The following is a 24655-nucleotide window of genomic DNA, read 5'->3' as shown; positions in this document are numbered from 1 at the left end:
TAGGGTGGTAAATCTTGTATGTTGGTGGCCATTCTTGAGTTCCTGGTTTTCTCCTAATACGGAACTGGCTTCAGCTGCCCTACTCCTTGGATTCCTCTTTTCTTAATGGTGAGTCCCCCCTCTCCCTTTGTCCTCCTTCCTGCGTTGTATCGACCACACAACTCACAGTTTTTTTTAGGATTCTGCGGACTTCTTTTTCAGGAATCCAGAGTCGCTGCTTTTCCAGTTCCCTTTGCGTTGGAACGGTGCCTGCATATCCTAGTGCGCCATGCACTGCCTGCACCACCTCCTCCATGCTCTCTTCTGGGACTACCCTTCCTTTGGGCAATTCTTCCCACTTCTCGATCCCAACAAAGACAATTTGTGTCATCTGGACGAAACGATCCACTTCTTCGTTTCCTTGCCAGTGAATTTCTTCTCGCGTGTGGGCCCTCTGGTGCACCACTTCGAGCTCCATGCTTAGCCGTAATTCGGCTATTTTTCTCCATAGGTCTTGATGAGCCACTTTTTTACTTTTAGCGCTCTCAAACCCATTTTCCTCCCATATGGACAGGTCTTCGTTAAGGGCCTGAGCACAGTAATAACTATCAGTTATGACTCTAGCTCTTTTCACCCTTCTCTTTGCACTCCTGTTCTACTTCTCCTTTAACCGACGCCCTACTTTCTTCTTGATGTAGGTCGGTTAGGTGTTGTTGGATGTCAGCGTCCCAGGTGGTCCATCCTCTTCCGTACAGGATGACCTGATGTTGGACGTTGCCTCTGTTGTCTTTATCTGGTGTTAGTTCTCCCGATGCCGCTCGTTCTGCCGCATCGTCCCTCTGGTCCTCGCTGCCGTCCGGTGGCGATTCCTTCATCAGGGCCGCTGGCTCGTCCCGCTGGGTCGCCTCAGTCTGCCGGCTGGTCCCTGGAACGTCTGGTCCGTTCTGCTGCTCTTGCATCTTGGACTTTGTCTTTGTCTTTGTTGTCTCGAGTTGCCTTCCTCCCAAAGCCTCTCGTCGCGCGTTGAGTAAGGGATGGGGTCAGGCTCTGGCCCCTCTACAGGTCGGGCGAGTCTGGTCGATGCTCCCCGTCGCCTGCGGCTTCTCCTGTGCTGGCTTGTAAATACCACGCACAGCTTCGATGCGTGGATGTCTCGCCATCGGACTTCACTGAGCATTGGGCAGCGTTACTTTCTACCCAAGTCTCTTCCTCGGATATTTCGTACACGAACGACAGCCTCTCTCGGCTGCCGGGGTTCTGCCCCACGTTGGCCGCCACGTGTTAGATCCTGGGGTACTTCTGGCCCGATACGGGGCTACTTACTGACTCAGCTCTCTATTAAAAGATTGTTGAGCTGGTGTTCTTGCGAGGGAACTCGCCTGGCTCTTCTAACTCCCGACGTCTACCCTGCTTCCTCCGGTCTGAGTGCACTCGGTCGAGGGGCCACCCTGACCCAAATTTTACTTAGGAGGCCAGCATAAAATGAGGTCTGAGTACAGAATTTCAAGCAAAATTCAGATTTTCGGAACCAGATTTTGCGCTGCTCTATTCTAATTTTATATACAATAGAACGACATATTAACTATATATTCACTTGCTTTATCACTAAGAGTGTTCAATACATCGTAATAAAGCAGTTTTCAATAATTTTCAGTCATGTTCAGTTATTTCCAGATGTCATGTCTCATCCTTGAAAAAAATCTGCTGTGACTCAGTGTCTATGTGGGATTTTAAGGCCTGTGATTGGTGAATTTATTCATATCACATGTTGTTAGGTCAGTAATAGTCCATTGAAATCCGTCAGGGGTGTTATTTGGAACATTGAGGGCGATTAGTCAGTAAAAATCTTGATAAAGTGGGCTCGATTTTCGCGTGTATATTTGGCCGATTTTCTGGAGAAAAATCCTGATATTGTGATAAATCTTCTAGTATATTGAATGAGTTTGTGTATAACTGTGTATAATTGTGTAAAATGGCTTGCATGATGATTTTGCACAGACTATTTTTTTTCTTTTCGATATTTTATATGTCCGGACCAATTTTCATATTTCTTGATGAAAAGTCCATTCGGAACCTCGGAACCGGTACTCACTCGGGCTAAAGATCACATCTAACATGAAATAAAACCGTTTATATGTTAAATCACATCTAACATGAAATAAAGCAGTTTATATGGTATGATGGTTATAAAAAGTATAAACAAGCTATATGTTGTGATGGTTATACTTTTATCAGAATCAGAACCGTTTATTGCTAATGTTCACATACAAGGAATTTGTCATGGTGGGTGGTGCATAACATTAGACAATAACAAACAATCAACACAGTGCAAGAAATAGAAACATATTAAAATTTACAATATAATATAAAATAATATAAAATAAAGTGCACAGATAACAGTACTTTAAACAAGTCTAATGTAAAAGTGACAAGTGTATTTAAATAGGAAGGGATGTGCAGGGGAGTGACCGATAGGAAATTGTTCTGTTAATGAGCCCGACTGCCCGATGGGAAGAAACTGTTCGTGTAGCGTGAGGTCTTGGTCCTGATGGACTGCAGCCTCCTACCAGATGGAAGGGGCACGAACAGTTTGTGTCCAGACTGAGAGGGGTTGGCTACAATCTTTCTTGCTCGCTTCAGGGTCCTTGAAGCGAACAAGGCCTGGAGGGACAGCAGATTGCAGCCAATCACCCTCTCAGCAGAGCGAATGATGCGCTGCCCTTGTCCTTGGCAGTGGCTGCAGCGTACCAGACAGTGATGGAGGAGCACAGGATGGACTTAATGATGGTAGTGTAGAAGTGCGCCATTATTGTCTTTGGCAGATTGAATTTCTTCAGCTGCATCAGGAAGTACATCCTCTGCTGAGCCTTCTTGGTGATGGAGCTGATGTTCAGCTCCCACTTGAGGTCCTGGGTTATGGTGGAGCCCAGGAAGCGGAAGGACTCCACTGCGTCAACGGGGGAGTCACACAGGTTGATAGGAGCAGGTGGGGCTGCATTGTTCCGGAAATCCACTGTACTGACTGATGTACCTGCATTCAACCAAAGACTGCTCAAACGTGATTGGTCAATGCTATGCGTACTACAAATGGAAACCACACCGCTTTCGGTACCAAAATCTTGTCCCGTTGCCTACAGATTCTACATGTGAATACAGACGCAAGAGGTATAGCAAGTTTTAAGGTAGTCCCCTTAATGGTAGTTGTCCCAGTCTGGCTCATGCCCTCTGACCTTTTATGATGAGACTTGTCACAAACCGGGCTGAACGGCCATGACAAAAAGGGAGACACATTCAATGAAGCAGTTTTATCAATTATTTATTAAGTTTAAAGTAATATAAAAGACAAACATAAACTAACAGTGACATGTGAAGTCAGTCATTTCATCAGTGTAAGTGAGTGGGTGCGTGTGAAGTGTATATGCAGTGCTGTATAGTGTAAAACAAACCATAATCGCAACCAAAACCAAAATGTGTGTCTCAGGAAGGAGCGAGAGACCAACTGTGAATCCAGAGGATTTTGTACTAAGTGCTCTGGCACACAGGGCCAGTGTTGCAAATGGCCTCAGGTGCTTCCACTCTGCCTGACGACCCTCTGCCACACCCACCTCCACACCTGCAAGGAAGGCAGCCAAACGAACAGGCAGAGAGGGTTGTCACAGACTGTACTATGTTGCAACATTCTGTTTCCACAGAGTTTTGTGTTAGTTTTTTGCCCCATGTTTCCTGTTTTTCATTCAGGTTTAGTGTTTCCTGCTTTTATTTTGAAGTAAACTCCTCATGTGTCTTGTCTTGTTTTACTTCCTGCCTTTTTTGTTTTGTTTTCCCACCTTTGTGATTGTCTGCCCTGCCCTATAGTTTCACATGTCTCTCATCAGCCCTGTAGTCACTTTTGCTTCTGCTCACCTGTTCCCACTTCCCCATAACTTAGTCCATATTTATACCGCCCCAGTTCCTTTGTTCTTTGACGGTTTGTCTCCAGCTATGTTTGAAGTTCTGTACCAGTTTTCCATTCTATTTTTACAAGTTGTTCAGATTCTCTTATTCTCATTTCGTCATAGGCTATCTGCTACATTTTCATTGCTTCGGTAATTGCTCACAATATTGTAATCTAATAAGTGACATCATATTCATCGTATATCGAAGTACTGTCAGATCCATCGCATTGCTAATTCTCAGGTCACTGCTGACCTCTTTTGGTTAAATCGATTCAATGTCTTATGAGTGAGGTATGATTAATTAAAAGGGGCAGGTAATGGAGACTTCCTGCTTGGCGAAATCTATAAAATGTCATGCTTGTCATTCCAGTACACTAGCCACATAGTCTTTGCTCAATCTGTTCTTATTCAGGTCACTGCTGACCATTGCTGGCTAAAGCCTATACATTGCAAGCAGGGCAGGGCTGTCCTCAAACCATTGCTGGCTAAGATTAATAAAGTCAATCTCACAGATGCTCTGGTCAGTGCAACCTATTTGTCGCAGCACTTTTGTTCATGTCTACTCATTCATGGTAAATCGCTGATTGTAATCACTTAACCTCAAGTGTCTGCTCTCTAAGTGAGCAGCCCAACATCTCCCCTCACCAACCAGGTGGCTTTGGCATTGGAAGGCTTAACAGCACTGTCTGAAAACACGCACGTCCTGTACTGTTGAGAATACTGAAAAACAACTATTGATGATTCATCAAGGGTTTTTACTCAGGTGTTTGAAAGCTGATTTGTCACAACACAGTGGCCTCAGTGGGACATTACGAAGTCATAATCAATCAAAAGGTATGGAGGGAAAAGAAGGCCAAATGACACAATCAAAGGTGGAAACAAAAAGGGGAATGGAGACACACAAATGCTGCTAATCAACTTTATTTTTATTTTGTTTGACTTAACTTTATTACAGATATTGTAGAAATGACAGACAGAATACTGTCACAGGAACTGAAATCTATAGCTGCCGATGATCGCAGGTTCTTGTTGTTTTTGAAGAAGTACAGATAAGTGGAAAACTTTTCCATTGTTTTGCTGAATAATAACTTTGGATCAGAAGGGATTGGAAGCTTTGTTATTGGCACCCATAAAGCAGGTTGATCCTCTTGACGTCCCAGTGGGACATGCCTTTCCTCTGGCCGATCTGGGCATTTGGGTTGGGGATGGGAGTGATGGAGTCCTTCCCATGCTGGATGGAGAACGCTGTTTTTCCATAGTGCATAATGGAGGAGTAGTCGTAGGGACTGTTCAGGTTGTTGGTGTCCTGCTTGTGGAAGTTGTAGGCCATCTGCGGGTTGATGTTCTCCCAGTTGATCCGGACGTAGTTGTCGCGATCGCTCCTGGTCTGCTCGTGCTGGAAGCCCAGAGCGTGGTTGATCTCGTGCTGGATGATGCCATAGTAGACGCAGCCCTGCCTGTTGAGAGAGAGCACCTGTCTGCCTCCCGTTCTGCCCAGAGAGGAGAAGCATCCGGCTTTGTTCTCAACGCTGATGTAGTCATTCTCGTTCCGACGGGGGACAAAGCGGAGGCAGGTGCTGCTGTGGTAGGCCTTCATAGCGCGGTCGATCGATTGCCTCTCCCTGCTGGTGAACTGACTGTTTATGGTAAAGGGAATCGTCACCAGGCCGTTGGAGGCTTTCTTCCACAGGCACTTCTGGGACCAGCACGTCATGGCGTTTCTGGTACTGGGAGCCAACAGGTCTCCTTCCAACAGAATCTCATTGGTGCCGTTGTTGGAGGTCAGAATCCTGGTGCTGATGTCGACGGTGTCATCTTCGTCCACTTGGGCCTCTGCTCCGCTTCCTTCCTCCATTATAGGATAGGCCTGAGAGAGGCCGAACAGGAGCAGCAGCAGGTTGGCAGAGGAAGTCATATTCATGTTGGGTCTGGTGGCTGTGGAGCTGATGTGGAGAGAGTCCTTGAAGCTTGATGTTTGACTCAGTTCAGTCCAGGCTCTTTATACTCTCCTATACAGGTGTGTCTGCAGGAGGATTATGGGTTGGGGTCCAAACTGCTAGGCCTAAGTAAACCTCTCCAGGGAGGACTCCACAGACAAACCTACTGTTCAAACATGGTGTGTTATCTCTGTTGATCAGGTGGATGAACACAGAGGGGTTACTGGGTGGGTCTTGTGTAGCTAGACATCTTGAATTGTCTTCAACCAAAAACACTTCACAATTAACTTTGTGAGACCAATATCTGCAAATGTTCTCAGCTGTAGCTAAATGATGTTAATGTGACATGGACAAATGACAAAAAAAACATTTGTGATGTCTTATTCTTTTAAGAAACATGTTAGACACAACACACTTGCAGTTTATCATGATCGCAAATGTCAGCCTTCAATTGTAAAGATCATATGTTAATATTATTGACTGATGTTAAGACCACTAAAGTAATGTCTTGTACGCTGGCGCACGCTGGCAGCCGCTCCTCTTGACACTTTTGTTACTGCTTGTGTGATTTTATGTGATTCTTTACAGCTATTCTATTCAACCCCGTTTTTGTTTTGTTTTGACGTATTTTTTATTGCTCCCTGAGTTGGAATACAGTCGGGATTAATTCGGCCTGTGGTCGTTGCCAGACGGCGCGGCTTGTTTTCTGTTCTATTTTTGACATCGGTGCTGGAAATGATTTCATACACCGCCCTGCAGCTACGGCGTTTGCGGAGCTTCGTGGTTCCATCCTACAAGGGGTTTATAGCCCGCAGCCAAGAGTGTGGGATTTTGAAAAACAGACCTCACTACATCCATAGAGGTTCGCGCCGCGGTTTCAACATGGAATCAGGAAACAAAACAAACCCAGGAGTCATCATCGGAAACATCGCGAGACTACCCAATACTAGGCGAAATGGGAAACATGGAGTGGATCGCAGTGTAAGTCCGGAACTTGCAGAGACTTCCACCCTCAGCTCTGTCTCCTACCACCATGGAGCTGCTAAACACACAATCCCTCACTAATAAATCCTGGCATAAACCAGGGGACTACTCCGTGCTTAATGAAGCATGCCCCCCTGGCTATAACTACATGGAGAAAGCCCGCAGCTCTGGTCGTGGTGGTGGACTAGCCATCATGCACCGGGCTGAACTGAAACTGTCTCCTCTGCCAATGCCTGATCTTTCCTCTATGGAATGCCTGGCCTTCAAATGCAAACCTCCATACTCCATAACAGTGCTTCTCATATACCGTCCTCCGAAACCAAACCCATCTTTTCTACCTGAGATAAGTGATCTGCTTACCTCACTCTGCACTATGTCAACTAACATTGTCATTGTTGGTGATTTAAATATCCATGTCGACAACCCCTCCTGTCAAATTGCAGCAGATTTTCTGAGTATGCTTGAGTGTCTTGGCCTGCAGCAGCATGTTGAGGTTCCCACTCACACCAAGGGGCACACTCTGGATCTGGTTATCACTGACTCTGCTACCATCAGTAACCTGCAGGTTTATGATCTCGGTGTGTCCGACCACAAGGTGGTCTCAATGGCCTTGACTTTTGTGCTGCCTACTATTAGACCTAAACGTCAAATGTCTTTCCGGAACTGGAAAAACATTGACTCAGCCACAATGACCACGGATCTCCAGCTCATCACCTGCCCAGCCTCTGCATCTATGGATGAATTAGTGGAACACTATAATACATCCCTGAGCAGTGTTTTTGATCTCCATGCCCCTGTCAAGTCACGTGAGGTAATTTTCTCACGCTCCGCTCCATGGTTCACACATGAGCTGCGGAAAATAAAAACAGCTGGGCGTGTTCTGGAACGACGCTGCAGACACTCTGGGCTCACTGTCCACAAACAGGCTTTCCGTGAGCATCAAAGGGCCTACTCCAAATCCCTTAAAGATGCTCGCTCACAGTACTATTCCAGCTTAATCAATAAAAACCCTGGCAACTCTAAACAGCTTTTTTCAACCATAAACCATCTCCTGAAACCACAACCATCCTCTTCAACTGAGGCTACAGAGGCGCAATGCAACAGCTTCATTGACTCTTTCAGATCCAAGGTAAACAACATTCGCTCTCTGATGTCCAGCTCTCCATCTTTGCTTCCCTCTGATACCAACACCATATCTGCGAGTGTGCTGTCTCCTCTACATCTTGCTGAGGTTCAGGAGAGCCATGTTGAGGAAATCCTGAGAAAAATGAAACCCTGTACCTGTACCCTGGACCCCATTCCTACTGCTCTGCTCAAATCACATATCCCCACTCTCAGTTCTTTGATCACCAAAGTTGTTAACCTTTCCCTTCAGTCTGGCTGTGTCCCACCTGCACTCAAGGTTGCTGTCATCCGTCCCCTTCTCAAGAAGCCCACACTGGACCCAGAGGTTCTAGCCAACTACAGGCCTATCTCCAACCTCGCCTTCCTGTCCAAAGTGTTAGAGAAGGTAGTTGCTTCTCAACTTCAGGACCACCTCAAACACAATAACTTGTTTGAAAAATTTCAGTCAGGATTTCGTTCAGCCCACAGCACTGAAACAGCTTTGCTCAGAGTGACGAATGACCTGCTGATGACAGCCGATGCAGGATCACCCTCACTCCTCATCCTCCTGGACCTGACTGCTGCATTTGACACAGTGGATCACACTATCCTCCTACAGTGCCTCCATACCACCATTGGACTATCAGACTCTGCACTCAAGTGGTTTCAGTCCTACCTTTCAGGCAGTACTGAATATGTGTCACTGGGAAGATACAAGTCCAGACTGCTCCCTGTCTCCTGTGGTGTTCCGCAAGGGTCGGTCCTCGGCCCCATCCTCTTCATTATTTACATGCTCCCCCTCGGTCGTGTCATCAGCAGACATAGGATGTCTTTCCACTGTTATGCTGATGATACACAGCTCTACATCAAAACTGCCCCAAGCCCCTCTGCAGCCATGTCATGTCTCACCTCCTGTCTTGGGGAGATAAAGGCGTGGATGAGCAACAACTTTCTCCAGTTAAACAGTAGCAAAACCGAAGCCCTCCTTGTTGGCACTCCACACCAGGTTCAGTCATCCTCCATAACTCATCTCACCTTCGACGGTCAGGTCATCCCCCTCGCCTCCACAGTCACTAATCTGGGAGTTAGGTTTGACCCACACCTGTCCTTTAATGACCATATAAAACACCTGTGCAAAACCTCGTTTTATCATCTCAAAAACATCTCCAAACTCCGCCCCACTTTAACCCTGTCAGATGCAGAGAAGCTCGTCCACGCCTTTATATCCTCAAGACTGGACTACTGCAACGCACTATTCACTGGGATCACTGCCAAGAACATCCAGAAGCTGCAATACATCCAAAACAGCGCTGCCAGGATCCTGATGAGAGTCCGGAAGTATGAGCACATAACACCCATTCTGCACTCCCTACACTGGCTCCCTGTCTCATTCTGGATTGACTACAAAGTCCTACTACTCACACATGAATGCATAAACGGACATGCACCTCCCTACCTACAAGATCTCATCACTCCCCAAATCTCCACCCGCACCCTCAGATCATCAAACAGCTCGCTTCTCCGGGTCCCCAGCACCAAGCTCCGCACCATGGGCGACCGGGCCTTTGGCTCGGCAGCTCCACGCCTATGGAACAGTCTCCCTGACCATCTCAGGGCAACACAGACACTGGTCTCTTTTAAGACTGGCCTAAAAACCTTTTTATTCAGGAAAGCCTTTCTGACCTAAGTCACTGTCAGTTATTTCTTTTGTGTTTCCGTTCATTCACTGGTTTTTATTTTATTATAGTTTTTTTTAAATGTTTTAACTATGCTTTTTACCATGTTTTTACTATGTACTGGCTCTGTGGCACTCTGAGATTTAAAAAAAAAAAAATGAAAAGTGCGTTACAAATAAAATACATTATTATTTATTATTAATGTTGGTTGAATTGTTCAAATTCTTTGTAGAGACTTGTTATGTTGAATGTTGATTTTTGCATCAACTGCATCATGTAATGTGATTGTAGGTAAATTTATGCTTTGAACAATCTTGAGAATGTATCTTGTTTACAACTCTGTATCTTGTTGTAATTACAATATTAGTCAGACAAAAAAATGCAAATTGTTCAGCCTTACGACTATTAATGTGAACAGGTGTGATAACCTGCGTTCCCCTTTGTAAAACAAACCATAACCGCAACCAAAACCAAAATGTGTGTCTCAGGAAGGAGCGAGAGACCAACTGTGAATCCAGAGGATTTTGTACTAAGTGCTCTGGCACACAGGGCCAGTGTTGCAAATGGCCTCAGGTGCTTCCACTCTGCCTGACGACCCTCTGCCACACCCACCTCCACACCTGCAAGGAAGGCAGCCAAACGAACAGGCAGAGAGGGTCGTCACAGACTGTACTATGTTGCAACATTCTGTTTCCACAGAGTTTTGTGTTTGTTTTTGGCCCCATGTTTCCTGTTTTTCATTCAGGTTTAGTGTTTCCTGCTTTTATTTTGAAGTAAACTCCTCATGTGTCTTGTCTTGTTTTACTTCCTGCCTTTTTTGTTTTGTTTTCCCGCCTTTGTGATTGTCTAACCTGCCCTATAGTTTCACATGTCTCTCATCAGCCCTGTAGTCACTTTTGCTTCTGCTCACCTGTTCCCACTTCCCCATAACTTAGTCCATATTTATACCGCCCCAGTTCCTTTGTTCTTTGACGGTTTGTCTCCAGCTATGTTTGAAGTTCTGTACCAGTTTTCCATTCTATTTTTACAAGTTGTTCAGATTCTCTTATTCTCATTTCGTCATAGGCTATCTGCTACATTTTCATTGCTTCGGTAATTGCTCACAATATTGTAATCTAATAAGTGACATCATATTCATCGTATATCGAAGTACTGTCAGATCCATCGCATTGCTAATTCTCAGGTCACTGCTGACCTCTTTTGGTTAAATCGATTCAATGTCTTATGAGTGAGGTATGATTAATTAAAAGGGGCAGGTAATGGAGACTTCCTGCTTGGCGAAATCTATAAAATGTCATGCTTGTCATTCCAGTACACTAGCCACATAGTCTTTGCTCAATCTGTTCTTATTCAGGTCACTGCTGACCATTGCTGGCTAAAGCCTATACATTGCAAGCAGGGCAGTGCTGTCCTCAAACCATTGCTGGCTAAGATGAATAAAGTCAATCTCACAGATGCTCTGGTCAGTGCGACCTATTTGTCGCAGCACTTTTGTTCATGTCTACTCATTCATGGTAAATCGCTGATTGTAATCACTTAACCTCAAGTTTCTGCTCTCTAAGTGAGCAGCCCAACATCTCCCCTCACCAACCAGGTGGCTTTGGCATTGGAAGGCTTAACAGCACTGTCTGAAAGCACGCACGTCCTGTACTGTTGAGAATACTGAAAAAAAACTATTGATAATTCATCAAGGGTTTTTACTCAGGTGTTTGAAAGCTGATTTGTCACAACACAGTGGCCTCAGTGGGACATTACGAAGTCATAATCAATCAAAATGTATGGAGGGAAAAGAAGGCCAAATGACACAATCAAAGGTGGAAACAAAAAGGGGAATGGAGACACACAAATGCTGCTAATCAACTTTATTTTTATTTTGTTTGACTTAACTTTATTACAGATATTGTAGAAATGACAGACAGAATACTGTCACAGGAACTGAAATCTATAGCTGCCGATGATCGCAGGTTCTTGTTGTTTTTGAAGAAGTACAGATAAGTGGAAAACCTTTCCATTGTTTTGCTGAATAATAACTTTGGATCAGAAGGGATTGGAAGCTTTGTTATTGGCACCCATAAAGCAGGTTGATCCTCTTGACGTCCCAGTGGGACATGCCTTTCCTCTGGCCGATCTGGGCATTTGGGTTTGGGATGGGAGTGATGGAGTCCTTCCCATGCTGGATGGAGAACGCTGTTTTTCCATAGTGCATAATGGAGGAGTAGTCGTAGGGACTGTTCAGGTTGTTGGTGTCCTGCTTGTGGAAGTTGTAGGCCATCTGCGGGTTGATGTTCTCCCAGTTGATCCGGACGTAGTTGTCGCGATCGCTCCTGGTCTGCTCGTGCTGGAAGCCCAGAGCGTGGTTGATCTCGTGCTGGATGATGCCATAGTAGACGCAGCCCTGCCTGTTGAGAGAGAGCACCTGTCTGCCTCCCGTTCTGCCCAGAGAGGAGAAGCATCCGGCTTTGTTCTCAACGCTGATGTAGTCATTCTCGTTCCGACGGGGGACAAAGCGGAGGCAGGTGCTGCTGTGGTAGGCCTTCATAGCGCGGTCGATCGATTGCCTCTCCCTGCTGGTGAACTGACTGTTTATGGTAAAGGGAATCGTCACCAGGCCGTTGGAGGCTTTCTTCCACAGGCACTTCTGGGACCAGCACGTCATGGCGTTTCTGGTACTGGGAGCCAATAGGTCTCCTTCCAACAGAATCTCATTGGTGCCGTTGTTGGAGGTCAGAATCCTGGTGCTGATGTCGACGGTGTTGTTATGGAAGAATTTTACCTCACAACAAGAGAGAAGGCCAGAGCACATGTGACTGCCATGTGCCGTCGACACACACGCTGCGATAATAACGCTACCAAAACTGGTTTACAATTATAAGGAATTTAATTCCACTGATGTAAGTACATTTACAGTTATACATTGGAGTGTACACTCCTATGACATATTAAAACAATAAAACCCCATTTGCAAAAAACCTCGCTCGGCTCCTCCGGTGTAACACGTCTGTCGTCCGGGAGCCTCCAGGTGAGAGAGAGCCAGGAAAAAAAGACTTTGAATTACCCCTCCCACATATTAATTCACGACTCCTCCCTTCCGTCTATCTCAATTTCTATTGGCTACCCACCCTCAGCTCAGCAGACGCCTGTCTTCACATCTGTCTCTCCTGAGCAGCTAATCCATTCAATGATTGTCAGTTATTGCTTAATCCCATCTATAATAATCCTTCAAAATAAAAGTTTATACTTCTGCAACTTCGCAGATGTTTCATGCTTCTGCATGTTTGTTTATGCTTATGTTTATCTTAATTATGCATTCTCAAAACCCTTATGATTATGACTAACTATGAATTATTAATTATGAATTATTAGACACTTTTATTATATCTACTAACTACAGTTTTTTACTCAAATTTCTTACAATTCCCCCCTAACTCACAGTTCACTGTGAGTTAGCTACTCAAATGGTTAGTTATGCAAATGTCCCTGGAGACCTCCCCCCTACTCAATCCAGGGAGAGGCTCCCTATCTATCTAAACAGAGGCAAAGAATTCATGCACACAGATATCATTTCAAGTATTTCTGTTCAGTTCGTTTCAAGATAGAGTGCGTTGAGAGTCACTGCCTTCCACGTCTTGGGGCTGGCAGGATCAGGATACAGTCTGTAGGCTAGAGAACACATACTGAGAAGCCTTGACTGTTCTTTTACACGTGACAAAATTACATTTCTTAATCTTTTCCACCCTAAAATCCCTTTATAACCCAATTAAACAAAAATTTAATCTCCAAATACTCATCCAAAACAATCCGTCTATTTTCCAAACTTCCAACATCTCACTGGATGTTTTAGAAGTCCATCTGGATGGTCAGGAACCGCTCGTGAAGTCCCTCTGGTGGCCTCATCTAGACTGTGGCCATCAGAAGCTCCAATTCGTCCTCATCCTCGTCACATAACTGGTTGCCTGGACTGGTGTCTGGCTCATCGGTGAAACAATAAACCCCTGTAGAGGTCCACGGATGCAAGGGAACCCCCATCCACAGACAACTCGGAGGCTTATGATGACAGCACACAGAATAATTACGATTGCCAAAAATGTATGTTTTCACTGGCTAAGCATACTTCCCAACCAGTCGGTGAATGGATTCGTGACACCAGAGTTGTCTGCTAGCTCTTGGCTGAGTGCTGTCAGTCCCTCCAGAGCCCTGGTCACCGATCCATCAGGAGCTGTGTTATTTGGAATGAAAGTACAGCACGCAGACCCAAACATCTGGCACACGCCACTTTTCTCTGCTAAATCATCTCTAATGCCATTCTGTTCTGCAAGGTCATTAAACTAGTCTTCGCCAGCTGTGCATGCAGTCCTGATATGGCGTCACTGGTGAAGTTTACTAAACGCTGTTGGTTATAGTAAATGTAGTTGATCCAATCGACATTTTTATTAATCATCACCCTCTGAGAGAAAACAGATTCTAAATCTGCTGCTATTTGATTTCTGGCTTGAAAGTCATGAGACACCCCCCTTGGCAGTCTTATGACATCTTATGTACACTTGGTCATCAAAGGCCCCCTTCGGGCCGCCGGCATCTCTTTTGGATCTTCTGTTAGCATGTGGGCGTGGAGAGATGAGTTCTCCATAAGTTGCATCAGTGACAGGCAGGATATAGAATGACAATACAAGTTGCATCAACGCACCTGTCCAATCTTTAGGCAGGATTGGATGTATGGTTCTTCCTCCACACCACCACCATAAATCAGCTCTAGGTGCTGTCTGTCTTAACACACTGTTATATAGATAGTCGCTAGCGTTGTGACTGTGGCTACAATTTGCAATAATACTACCTACATTGGGCCCCATAGCTGTATCTGAGACTATACAATCAAATGGACCCTCTGTAACCTTGAACAGAGGTGGGGTATTATATTATACAGGTGGGTAATCTCAGTGTAGCCTCTGACAAGTGTGTTGGAGGGGCAAAGTGTCATCAGCAAACAGAGTTAAAATACAACTAATTCAGGACTTAGGAGTCTGAATCTTGAAGGAACTGGTGTTGCTAGGGGTCTAGATCCTAAACCCACAATACAATCTGTACTACTGGCTTGAAGCCGTATATTGTACCCACCATAAATTCCCATCTGCCATTCCAGTTTCCACCCCTTACCTCATTCTCTGCGTCAGTCGTATGTCGAACCTGGTCTTTTTACAGGCTTAACAATAATCCTAATGAGCCCTTGTGGGGCAGGACTATCAGTAGCCTTTCCCTGTATTACGTAAAGTCCTCAGTCAGTCAATTTAGGTAAGTCTTAAAGGATTACATCTACCCACCCCCTTTGTACACATCACAGGCATAATATGATAACCGCTTCCCATACTTATGTGTGGCAGGCCCACACTCGTCAGTTATGATGCACACGGTTTTGGTCATCCACCCGCAGGCGTGTTCATACTTGGGACTGGAAATTACTTCACAGAAGTCGAACTGGACCGTTGATGTTGTACCTTCTTTGAACATAAGAGTGAGAGTTACATTTTCATAGGTGAGTGTCGTCAGAGAAGCCTCTCTACGTGGTCTAAGATCGGTTTGATTAGCTACTGAGGCTAAATGTCGAATCCTGATGTAGTCATGCATGTGATCTGGTTCCTGTCTGTGGTTAATTCCACATACTAAGAGGGAAGCTACTGAAATCAGGAAGAAAGTAATTAGAGACTTCCATAACCCACTGACCCTAGAGTCTCCTAATGGACGCCCTCGCTTAAACTGTGGGGAAAACGTCATCTTCAGTACTGTCTAAACCCCTCTTTTGAGGTGTCTTTGGCTTCAAATTGTCCTGTCTGATGTTCAATCCTGTCTCTGCGAGTGTCTTACTCGTTACCTTCGCTGCTGCACAGTGAGTGAGGTGGTGTCATGTGAGGTTGCCAATACTACCTCCCATGGACCGGTCCACCTTGGTTCACTCCACTTGCGTTTGTGGACTTTTATCCACACCAGACTGCCTGGTGACACATCAGCCTGCTTCCTTTCGTCAGCTGCTGCTTCTGCGTTTGTCACCTGAGAAAACAACACTCGGCTCATGTTAGTTAGAGCTCCCGTATATTTCTCAATTTCTAGAGTTAGCAAGTCTAGTTGTGGTTTATCATGACGTTATTAAATCTCATAATTTGTGAGTAGCACCTTTACTGAAAACGATTCTAAATGTGGATCTACAAAAAAATGTTTGACACCTTACCATAAATGTTTGACACCTTACCATATTCCCCCTTCACCTCGATATCTCTGCTGTAAGGGATCACATGGCAACCATCTATGTATCTTGGCTATACCCTGAACCTCCCCATGGTCCTGGTGACAGCATGGGCATCTGTTGATGTCTCACGGGAGGAGGTCCAGCTGGACCTGGTCGTAGGTACTGCTGATGTTGTGGTGGGAACGGAGCATGTTGTGGTGCTGCACTGATCTGTCTTCCTCTTCCCATTTGCCTTGGGCAGTCTCGGGCCCAATGGCCCCATCTCCCACATACGTAGCACTCACCAAACCTGTCAGGGTTTTCTCTGTTTCCTGGTTGGCCATATCCGCCTGCTTGGTAAGCTCTGCCTCTTCCATATTCTCTGCCTCTGTTGGATGCACGTGCACGTCCTCTGCCTCTATAATGTGGTGGTTGGTAGTACACCACTGTGTGGGCTGGTACTGCTGGATTTGGTTGGTATGAGGTCGGGGGTGCAGCTGGATATTGGGGCTGTTGTGAGGCCTGAGCCTTGGCTACGGCCATCTGTTTCTTGGCCAGATGTTTTCTACTTATTTCTCTGTCAGCCGCCGCTATTTGAAGTTTCAGCAGCCGCCGCTGCATGCTCTTTATATCCTCGTCTTCTTTACTTTCTGCTCGTCTTTCCTCTATCTGCTGTTGCAAATCTTTTCTGATGCATTCTACTTCTCTTACTTCACATTTTAGTCTTCTTACCAGTGCTCCTACTTCCTTACTCTGCTTCTTTAATGTAAACATTATGCAGCCTAGGAGTATTCAAATGTGTGTATTAAATGTGCACGCTTGTCATCACATGAATCAAAGTCAACTCACCCTCTGTGCTGTATGGCGTGTGGCCGCTGACTCCAAAACTGGGATCCGCTGCTCCACTTCCCAGATCTGGACCCTCAGCCACGCACCTTGACTGAAACAAACACAGAACTGCCAAAAGTTCAGCAGTAAATGTTAGCATACGTCTGTAGTGTAAGAGAGGTCAACGATCTCTCAAATATGTTGCGCCGTCCGTGTCAATATTGATTCTTAGGAACTATGTAAAATAGTAAATGTACCAAAATTAGTCAATACTGGATATGTGAAGGAATCTCGAATCCAAAATTGAAGCTGGAATTCCGAAATCAAACTCAACATCTAAATCCGAATCACAATCACAATCCAGTTCCAAATCAGAATTCGAAAGGTTTAAAATTGGAAGTAAAATGAAATTAAAAAACAATGAATAATTAATCAATTAAATATTAAATTCAACTTTAAAAATCAATAACTGTGTTCAAAGATATTCAACCAGAAATACCAATGTAAGTCAAACTGTTGAACTGCACTTACACTCTGGTCTGCACAATACTGAGTCACAATTAAGTTCAAGAATTGAAGAAACACAACTGAAACCATTAATCTTTGTTAAAATGCTGAACTAAAACCAAAGTCAACGACTAAAGTTATAATGCTTAATTAAAACTAAGGTCAGGATATAAGCTCACAGCTCTTAGACAATGAATCTCTGAAAAATTCAGATTCTAAACACTTCTTTACGGTCACCTGCAGTTATTCCTTCTGTTTAATTGTTTTTAAATCTCCTTTTCTTTTGCCTTATGTTTTGATGCTTTTAATGGTTTTATGTGAAGCACTTTGAGCTGTGCTATACAAATAAACTTGCCTTGCCGTCTGCGCCGAACCGGAAGTTGTTCTGCGCCAAACCGGAAGTTGTCATGAAACCGGCTTTTTTACAGATATGCTATCCGCAATGCTAACGAAAAAACGGAGCTTCTGATAAAGCGTACGCACACACAAGTATCACCAAAATCCCACACTTTAATTCCACTCATACGCCTTCTGTCTCCTCTCTCAATCCAGCCGTTATTTTATTTTATAAGCACTTATTTTACATACATCGTACCGCAACGCCGGAGCTACACGTAGCTAGCGTTAGCTCCCCACAGCGCGGTCATGCAATATCAATCATTTTAAACGTATTTCCACGCTGCTAAAACACAGACTAGTCACACGTATTATTGGACTTATTTAGTCATCATTTTAAACGTATTTCCACGCTGCTAAAACACAGACTAGTCACACGTATTATTGTTATTATTAACCCTTAAACCTCCGGTTAACGGGCTTTAGCTCCGCCGGACCTGAGCTCACTGTTACGTATATGAAACGCGAGTTATTCACTTCCAACGCCACAAACCACTCACCCAGTCTGTCTAGTTTCACCAAAGCCCTTATTCTACGCCCTCTGAATCACCACATGATCCACTAATTATATTCACAGCCAAAACTAGCGAGTGTGTCTTTCCTGAAGCCTGCGGCCTCAGAAGCTAACTCCCGCTAGCCTAGCTCTCTAAGCAACTTATGCGACGTGACCCGACATTCGTGGACTAAGCCCACAAAGGTTTGCAAACCTAAGCCTCTCAAAGCCACAACATCTCAGTTCGCCTCGCTACATAACTGCTTTAAACTAGCTATCTGCAGGCCTAACAATACTTATGTTGGGCCGAAGGAGGCTCCCAGCATGAGCAAAGCAGTTTCGCCCGTACCACAGCTTGTTTGATTCCAATGTGGTGATTTACTTACTTACACAGCGCTGTCCGTCTTTAATTAATTCTTAGGATCCTTATACTCTTGACTAATCCCTTAAGTTCATCATACTTCAGACAGCAAATCGTACTTACCTCAGTGGAACATGGCCTCCCTCGTCGGAACGTACCCACCGGCAACGCAGCGCTAGCCGTTAGCAGCGCTTAGCCAAGCAGAGATTCCCCTAAGATCTAGTAGCTAACTCACAGATTTCATGAAACGGCTCTGCCGACCGATATTGTGGGCCCAGGATTGTCTGCTTGACTAACGTCGCCGTCAGCACACACAGCGAGGCCGGCAAGACTGTCCCATCTGGGGTTCGCCAAATTTGTTATGGAAGAATTTTACCTCACAACAAGAGAGAAGGCCAGAGCACATGTGACTGCCATGTGCCGTCGACACACACGCTGCGATAATAACGCTACCAAAACTGGTTTACAATTATAAGGAATTTAATTCCACTGATGTAAGTACATTTACAGTTATACATTGGAGTGTACACTCCTATGACATATTAAAACAATAAAACCCCATTTGCAAAAAACCTCGCTCGGCTCCTCCGGTGTAACACGTCTGTCGTCCGGGAGCCTCCAGGTGAGAGAGAGCCAGGAAAAAAAGACTTTGAATTACCCCTCCCACATATTAATTCACGACTCCTCCCTTCCGTCTATCTCAATTTCTATTGGCTACCCACCCTCAGCTCAGCAGACGCCTGTCTTCACATCTGTCTCTCCTGAGCAGCTAATCCATTCAATGATTGTCAGTTATTGCTTAATCCCATCTATAATAATCCTTCAAAATAAAAGTTTATACTTCTGCAACTTGGCAGATGTTTCATGCTTCTGCATGTTTGTTTATGCTTATGTTTATCTTAATTATGCATTCTCAAAACCCTTATGATTATGACTAACTATGAATTATTAATTATGAATTATTAGACACTTTTATTATATCTACTAACTACAGTTTTTTACTCAAATTTCTTACAGTGTCATCTTCGTCCACTTGGGCCTCTGCTCCGCTTCCTTCCTCCATTATAGGATAGGCCTGAGAGAGGCCGAACAGGAGCAGCAGCAGGTTGGCAGAGGGAGTCATATTCATGTTGGGTCTGGTGGCTGTGGAGCTGATGTGGAGAGAGTCCTTGAAGCTTGATGTTTGACTCAGTTCAGTCCAGGCTCTTTATACTCTCCTATACAGGTGTGTCTGCAGGAGGATTATGGGTTGGGGTCCAAACTGCTAGGCCTAAGTAAACCTCTCCAGGGAGGACTCCACAGACAAACCTACTGTTCAAACATGGTGTGTTATCTCTGTTGATCAGGTGGATGAACACAGAGGGGTTACTGGGTGGGTCTTGTGTAGCTAGACATCTTGAATTGTCTTCAACCAAAAACACTTCACAATTAACTTTGTGAGACCAATATCTGCAAATGTTCTCAGCTGTAGCTAAATGATGTTAATGTGACATGGACAAATGACAAAAAAAACATTTGTGATGTCTTATTCTTTTAAGAAACATGTTAGACACAACACACTTGCAGTTTATCATGATCGCAAATGTCAGCCTTCAATTGTAAAGATCATATGTTAATATTATTGACTGATGTTAAGACCACTAAAGTAATGTCTTGTACGCTGGCGCACGCTGGCAGCCGCTCCTCTTGACACTTTTGTTACTGCTTGTGTGATTTGATGTGATTTTTTACAGCTATTCTATTCAACCCCGTTTTTGTTTTGTTTTGACGTATTTTTTATTGCTCCCTGAGTTGGAATACAGTCGGGATTAATTCGGCCTGTGGTCGTTGCCACTGTTATGCTGATGATACACAGCTCTACATCAAAACTGCCCCAAGCCCCTCTGCAGCCATGTCATGTCTCACCTCCTGTCTTGGGGAGATAAAGGCGTGGATGAGCAACAACTTTCTCCAGTTAAACAGTAGCAAAACCGAAGCCCTCCTTGTTGGCACTCCACACCAGGTTCAGTCATCCTCCATAACTCATCTCACCTTCGACGGTCAGGTCATCCCCCTCGCCTCCACAGTCACTAATCTGGGAGTTAGGTTTGACCCACACCTGTCCTTTAATGACCATATAAAACACCTGTGCAAAACCTCGTTTTATCATCTCAAAAACATCTCCAAACTCCGCCCCACTTTAACCCTGTCAGATGCAGAGAAGCTCGTCCACGCCTTTATATCCTCAAGACTGGACTACTGCAACGCACTATTCACTGGGATCACTGCCAAGAACATCCAGAAGCTGCAATACATCCAAAACAGCGCTGCCAGGATCCTGATGAGAGTCCGGAAGTATGAGCACATAACACCCATTCTGCACTCCCTACACTGGCTCCCTGTCTCATTCTGGATTGACTACAAAGTCCTACTACTCACACATGAATGCATAAACGGACATGCACCTCCCTACCTACAAGATCTCATCACTCCCCAAATCTCCACCCGCACCCTCAGATCATCAAACAGCTCGCTTCTCCGGGTCCCCAGCACCAAGCTCCGCACCATGGGCGACCGGGCCTTTGGCTCGGCAGCTCCACGCCTATGGAACAGTCTCCCTGACCATCTCAGGGCAACACAGACACTGGTCTCTTTTAAGACTGGCCTAAAAACCTTTTTATTCAGGAAAGCCTTTCTGACCTAAGTCACTGTCAGTTATTTCTTTTGTGTTTCCGTTCATTCACTGGTTTTTATTTTATTATAGTTTTTTTTAAATGTTTTAACTATGCTTTTTACCATGTTTTTACTATGTACTGGCTCTGTGGCACTCTGAGATTTAAAAAAAAAAAAATGAAAAGTGCGTTACAAATAAAATACATTATTATTTATTATTAATGTTGGTTGAATTGTTCAAATTCTTTGTAGAGACTTGTTATGTTGAATGTTGATTTTTGCATCAACTGCATCATGTAATGTGATTGTAGGTAAATTTATGCTTTGAACAATCTTGAGAATGTATCTTGTTTACAACTCTGTATCTTGTTGTAATTACAATATTAGTCAGACAAAAAAATGCAAATTGTTCAGCCTTACGACTATTAATGTGAACAGGTGTGATAACCTGCGTTCCCCTTTGTAAAACAAACCATAACCGCAACCAAAACCAAAATGTGTGTCTCAGGAAGGAGCGAGAGACCAACTGTGAATCCAGAGGATTTTGTACTAAGTGCTCTGGCACACAGGGCCAGTGTTGCAAATGGCCTCAGGTGCTTCCACTCTGCCTGACGACCCTCTGCCACACCCACCTCCACACCTGCAAGGAAGGCAGCCAAACGAACAGGCAGAGAGGGTCGTCACAGACTGTACTATGTTGCAACATTCTGTTTCCACAGAGTTTTGTGTTTGTTTTTGGCCCCATGTTTCCTGTTTTTCATTCAGGTTTAGTGTTTCCTGCTTTTATTTTGAAGTAAACTCCTCATGTGTCTTGTCTTGTTTTACTTCCTGCCTTTTTTGTTTTGTTTTCCCGCCTTTGTGATTGTCTAACCTGCCCTATAGTTTCACATGTCTCTCATCAGCCCTGTAGTCACTTTTGCTTCTGCTCACCTGTTCCCACTTCCCCATAACTTAGTCCATATTTATACCGCCCCAGTTCCTTTGTTCTTTGACGGTTTGTCTCCAGCTATGTTTGAAGTTCTGTACCAGTTTTCCATTCTATTTTTACAAGTTGTTCAGATTCTCTTATTCTCATTTCGTCATAGGCTATCTGCTACATTTTCATTGCTTCGGTAATTGCTCACAATATTGTAATCTAATAAGTGACATCATATTCATCGTATATCGAAGTACTGTCAGATCCATCGCATTGCTAATTCTCAGGTCACTGCTGACCTCTTTTGGTTAAATCGATTCAATGTCTTATGAGTGAGGTATGATTAATTAAAAGGGGCAGGTAATGGAGACTTCCTGCTTGGCGAAATCTATAAAATGTCATGCTTGTCATTCCAGTACACTAGCCACATAGTCTTTGCTCAATCTGTTCTTATTCAGGTCACTGCTGACCATTGCTGGCTAAAGCCTATACATTGCAAGCAGGGCAGTGCTGTCCTCAAACCATTGCTGGCTAAGATTAATAAAGTCAATCTCACAGATGCTCTGGTCAGTGCGACCTATTTGTCGCAGCACTTTTGTTCATGTCTACTCATTCATGGTAAATCGCTGATTGTAATCACTTAACCTCAAGTTTCTGCTCTCTAAGTGAGCAGCCCAACATCTCCCCTCACCAACCAGGTGGCTTTGGCATTGGAAGGCTTAACAGCACTGTCTGAAAGCACGCACGTCCTGTACTGTTGAGAATACTGAAAAAAAACTATTGATAATTCATCAAGGGTTTTTACTCAGGTGTTTGAAAGCTGATTTGTCACAACACAGTGGCCTCAGTGGGACATTACGAAGTCATAATCAATCAAAATGTATGGAGGGAAAAGAAGGCCAAATGACACAATCAAAGGTGGAAACAAAAAGGGGAATGGAGACACACAAATGCTGCTAATCAACTTTATTTTTATTTTGTTTGACTTAACTTTATTACAGATATTGTAGAAATGACAGACAGAATACTGTCACAGGAACTGAAATCTATAGCTGCCGATGATCGCAGGTTCTTGTTGTTTTTGAAGAAGTACAGATAAGTGGAAAACCTTTCCATTGTTTTGCTGAATAATAACTTTGGATCAGAAGGGATTGGAAGCTTTGTTATTGGCACCCATAAAGCAGGTTGATCCTCTTGACGTCCCAGTGGGACATGCCTTTCCTCTGGCCGATCTGGGCATTTGGGTTTGGGATGGGAGTGATGGAGTCCTTCCCATGCTGGATGGAGAACGCTGTTTTTCCATAGTGCATAATGGAGGAGTAGTCGTAGGGACTGTTCAGGTTGTTGGTGTCCTGCTTGTGGAAGTTGTAGGCCATCTGCGGGTTGATGTTCTCCCAGTTGATCCGGACGTAGTTGTCGCGATCGCTCCTGGTCTGCTCGTGCTGGAAGCCCAGAGCGTGGTTGATCTCGTGCTGGATGATGCCATAGTAGACGCAGCCCTGCCTGTTGAGAGAGAGCACCTGTCTGCCTCCCGTTCTGCCCAGAGAGGAGAAGCATCCGGCTTTGTTCTCAACGCTGATGTAGTCATTCTCGTTCCGACGGGGGACAAAGCGGAGGCAGGTGCTGCTGTGGTAGGCCTTCATAGCGCGGTCGATCGATTGCCTCTCCCTGCTGGTGAACTGACTGTTTATGGTAAAGGGAATCGTCACCAGGCCGTTGGAGGCTTTCTTCCACAGGCACTTCTGGGACCAGCACGTCATGGCGTTTCTGGTACTGGGAGCCAATAGGTCTCCTTCCAACAGAATCTCATTGGTGCCGTTGTTGGAGGTCAGAATCCTGGTGCTGATGTCGACGGTGTCATCTTCGTCCACTTGGGCCTCTGCTCCGCTTCCTTCCTCCATTATAGGATAGGCCTGAGAGAGGCCGAACAGGAGCAGCAGCAGGTTGGCAGAGGGAGTCATATTCATGTTGGGTCTGGTGGCTGTGGAGCTGATGTGGAGAGAGTCCTTGAAGCTTGATGTTTGACTCAGTTCAGTCCAGGCTCTTTATACTCTCCTATACAGGTGTGTCTGCAGGAGGATTATGGGTTGGGGTCCAAACTGCTAGGCCTAAGTAAACCTCTCCAGGGAGGACTCCACAGACAAACCTACTGTTCAAACATGGTGTGTTATCTCTGTTGATCAGGTGGATGAACACAGAGGGGTTACTGGGTGGGTCTTGTGTAGCTAGACATCTTGAATTGTCTTCAACCAAAAACACTTCACAATTAACTTTGTGAGACCAATATCTGCAAATGTTCTCAGCTGTAGCTAAATGATGTTAATGTGACATGGACAAATGACAAAAAAAACATTTGTGATGTCTTATTCTTTTAAGAAACATGTTAGACACAACACACTTGCAGTTTATCATGATCGCAAATGTCAGCCTTCAATTGTAAAGATCATATGTTAATATTATTGACTGATGTTAAGACCACTAAAGTAATGTCTTGTACGCTGGCGCACGCTGGCAGCCGCTCCTCTTGACACTTTTGTTACTGCTTGTGTGATTTGATGTGATTTTTTACAGCTATTCTATTCAACCCCGTTTTTGTTTTGTTTTGACGTATTTTTTATTGCTCCCTGAGTTGGAATACAGTCGGGATTAATTCGGCCTGTGGTCGTTGCCAGA

General features: G+C 44.7%; 3 protein-coding genes across 3 annotated transcripts; all 3 read right to left on the bottom strand.

Annotated features, from left to right (window-relative positions):
- Positions 1-5031: 5031 nt before the first annotated feature.
- LOC306794545 (high choriolytic enzyme 1-like) lies at positions 5032-5829 on the bottom strand (the record flags this gene model as incomplete). Its single annotated transcript, XM_079292656.1, has 1 exon — positions 5032-5829. One exon carries the CDS (start codon positions 5827-5829, stop codon positions 5032-5034), a length of 798 nt encoding a protein of 265 aa, XP_079148782.1.
- A 5845-nt stretch (positions 5830-11674) lies between these two features.
- On the bottom strand, positions 11675-19537 carry LOC306795230 (high choriolytic enzyme 1-like; the record flags this gene model as incomplete). The annotated part of the gene is made up of 2 exons (XM_079293674.1): positions 11675-12364; positions 19430-19537. 2 exons carry the CDS (start codon positions 19535-19537, stop codon positions 11675-11677), a joined length of 798 nt encoding a protein of 265 aa, XP_079149800.1.
- A 3608-nt stretch (positions 19538-23145) lies between these two features.
- Positions 23146-23943, bottom strand: LOC306794530 (high choriolytic enzyme 1-like; the record flags this gene model as incomplete). Its single annotated transcript, XM_079292637.1, has 1 exon — positions 23146-23943. The coding sequence occupies one exon, from the start codon at positions 23941-23943 to the stop codon at positions 23146-23148; it is 798 nt and encodes a 265-aa protein (XP_079148763.1).
- Positions 23944-24655: the final 712 nt, after the last annotated feature.

The sequence above is a fragment of the Melanostigma gelatinosum genome, assembly GCF_949748355.1.
Source record: "Melanostigma gelatinosum genome assembly, chromosome: 21".
NCBI classification, from domain to species: domain Eukaryota; kingdom Metazoa; phylum Chordata; class Actinopteri; order Perciformes; family Zoarcidae; genus Melanostigma; species Melanostigma gelatinosum.
The sequence above is the reverse complement of the archived record's forward strand: the minus strand, read 5'-3'. Positions and strand labels throughout refer to the sequence as shown.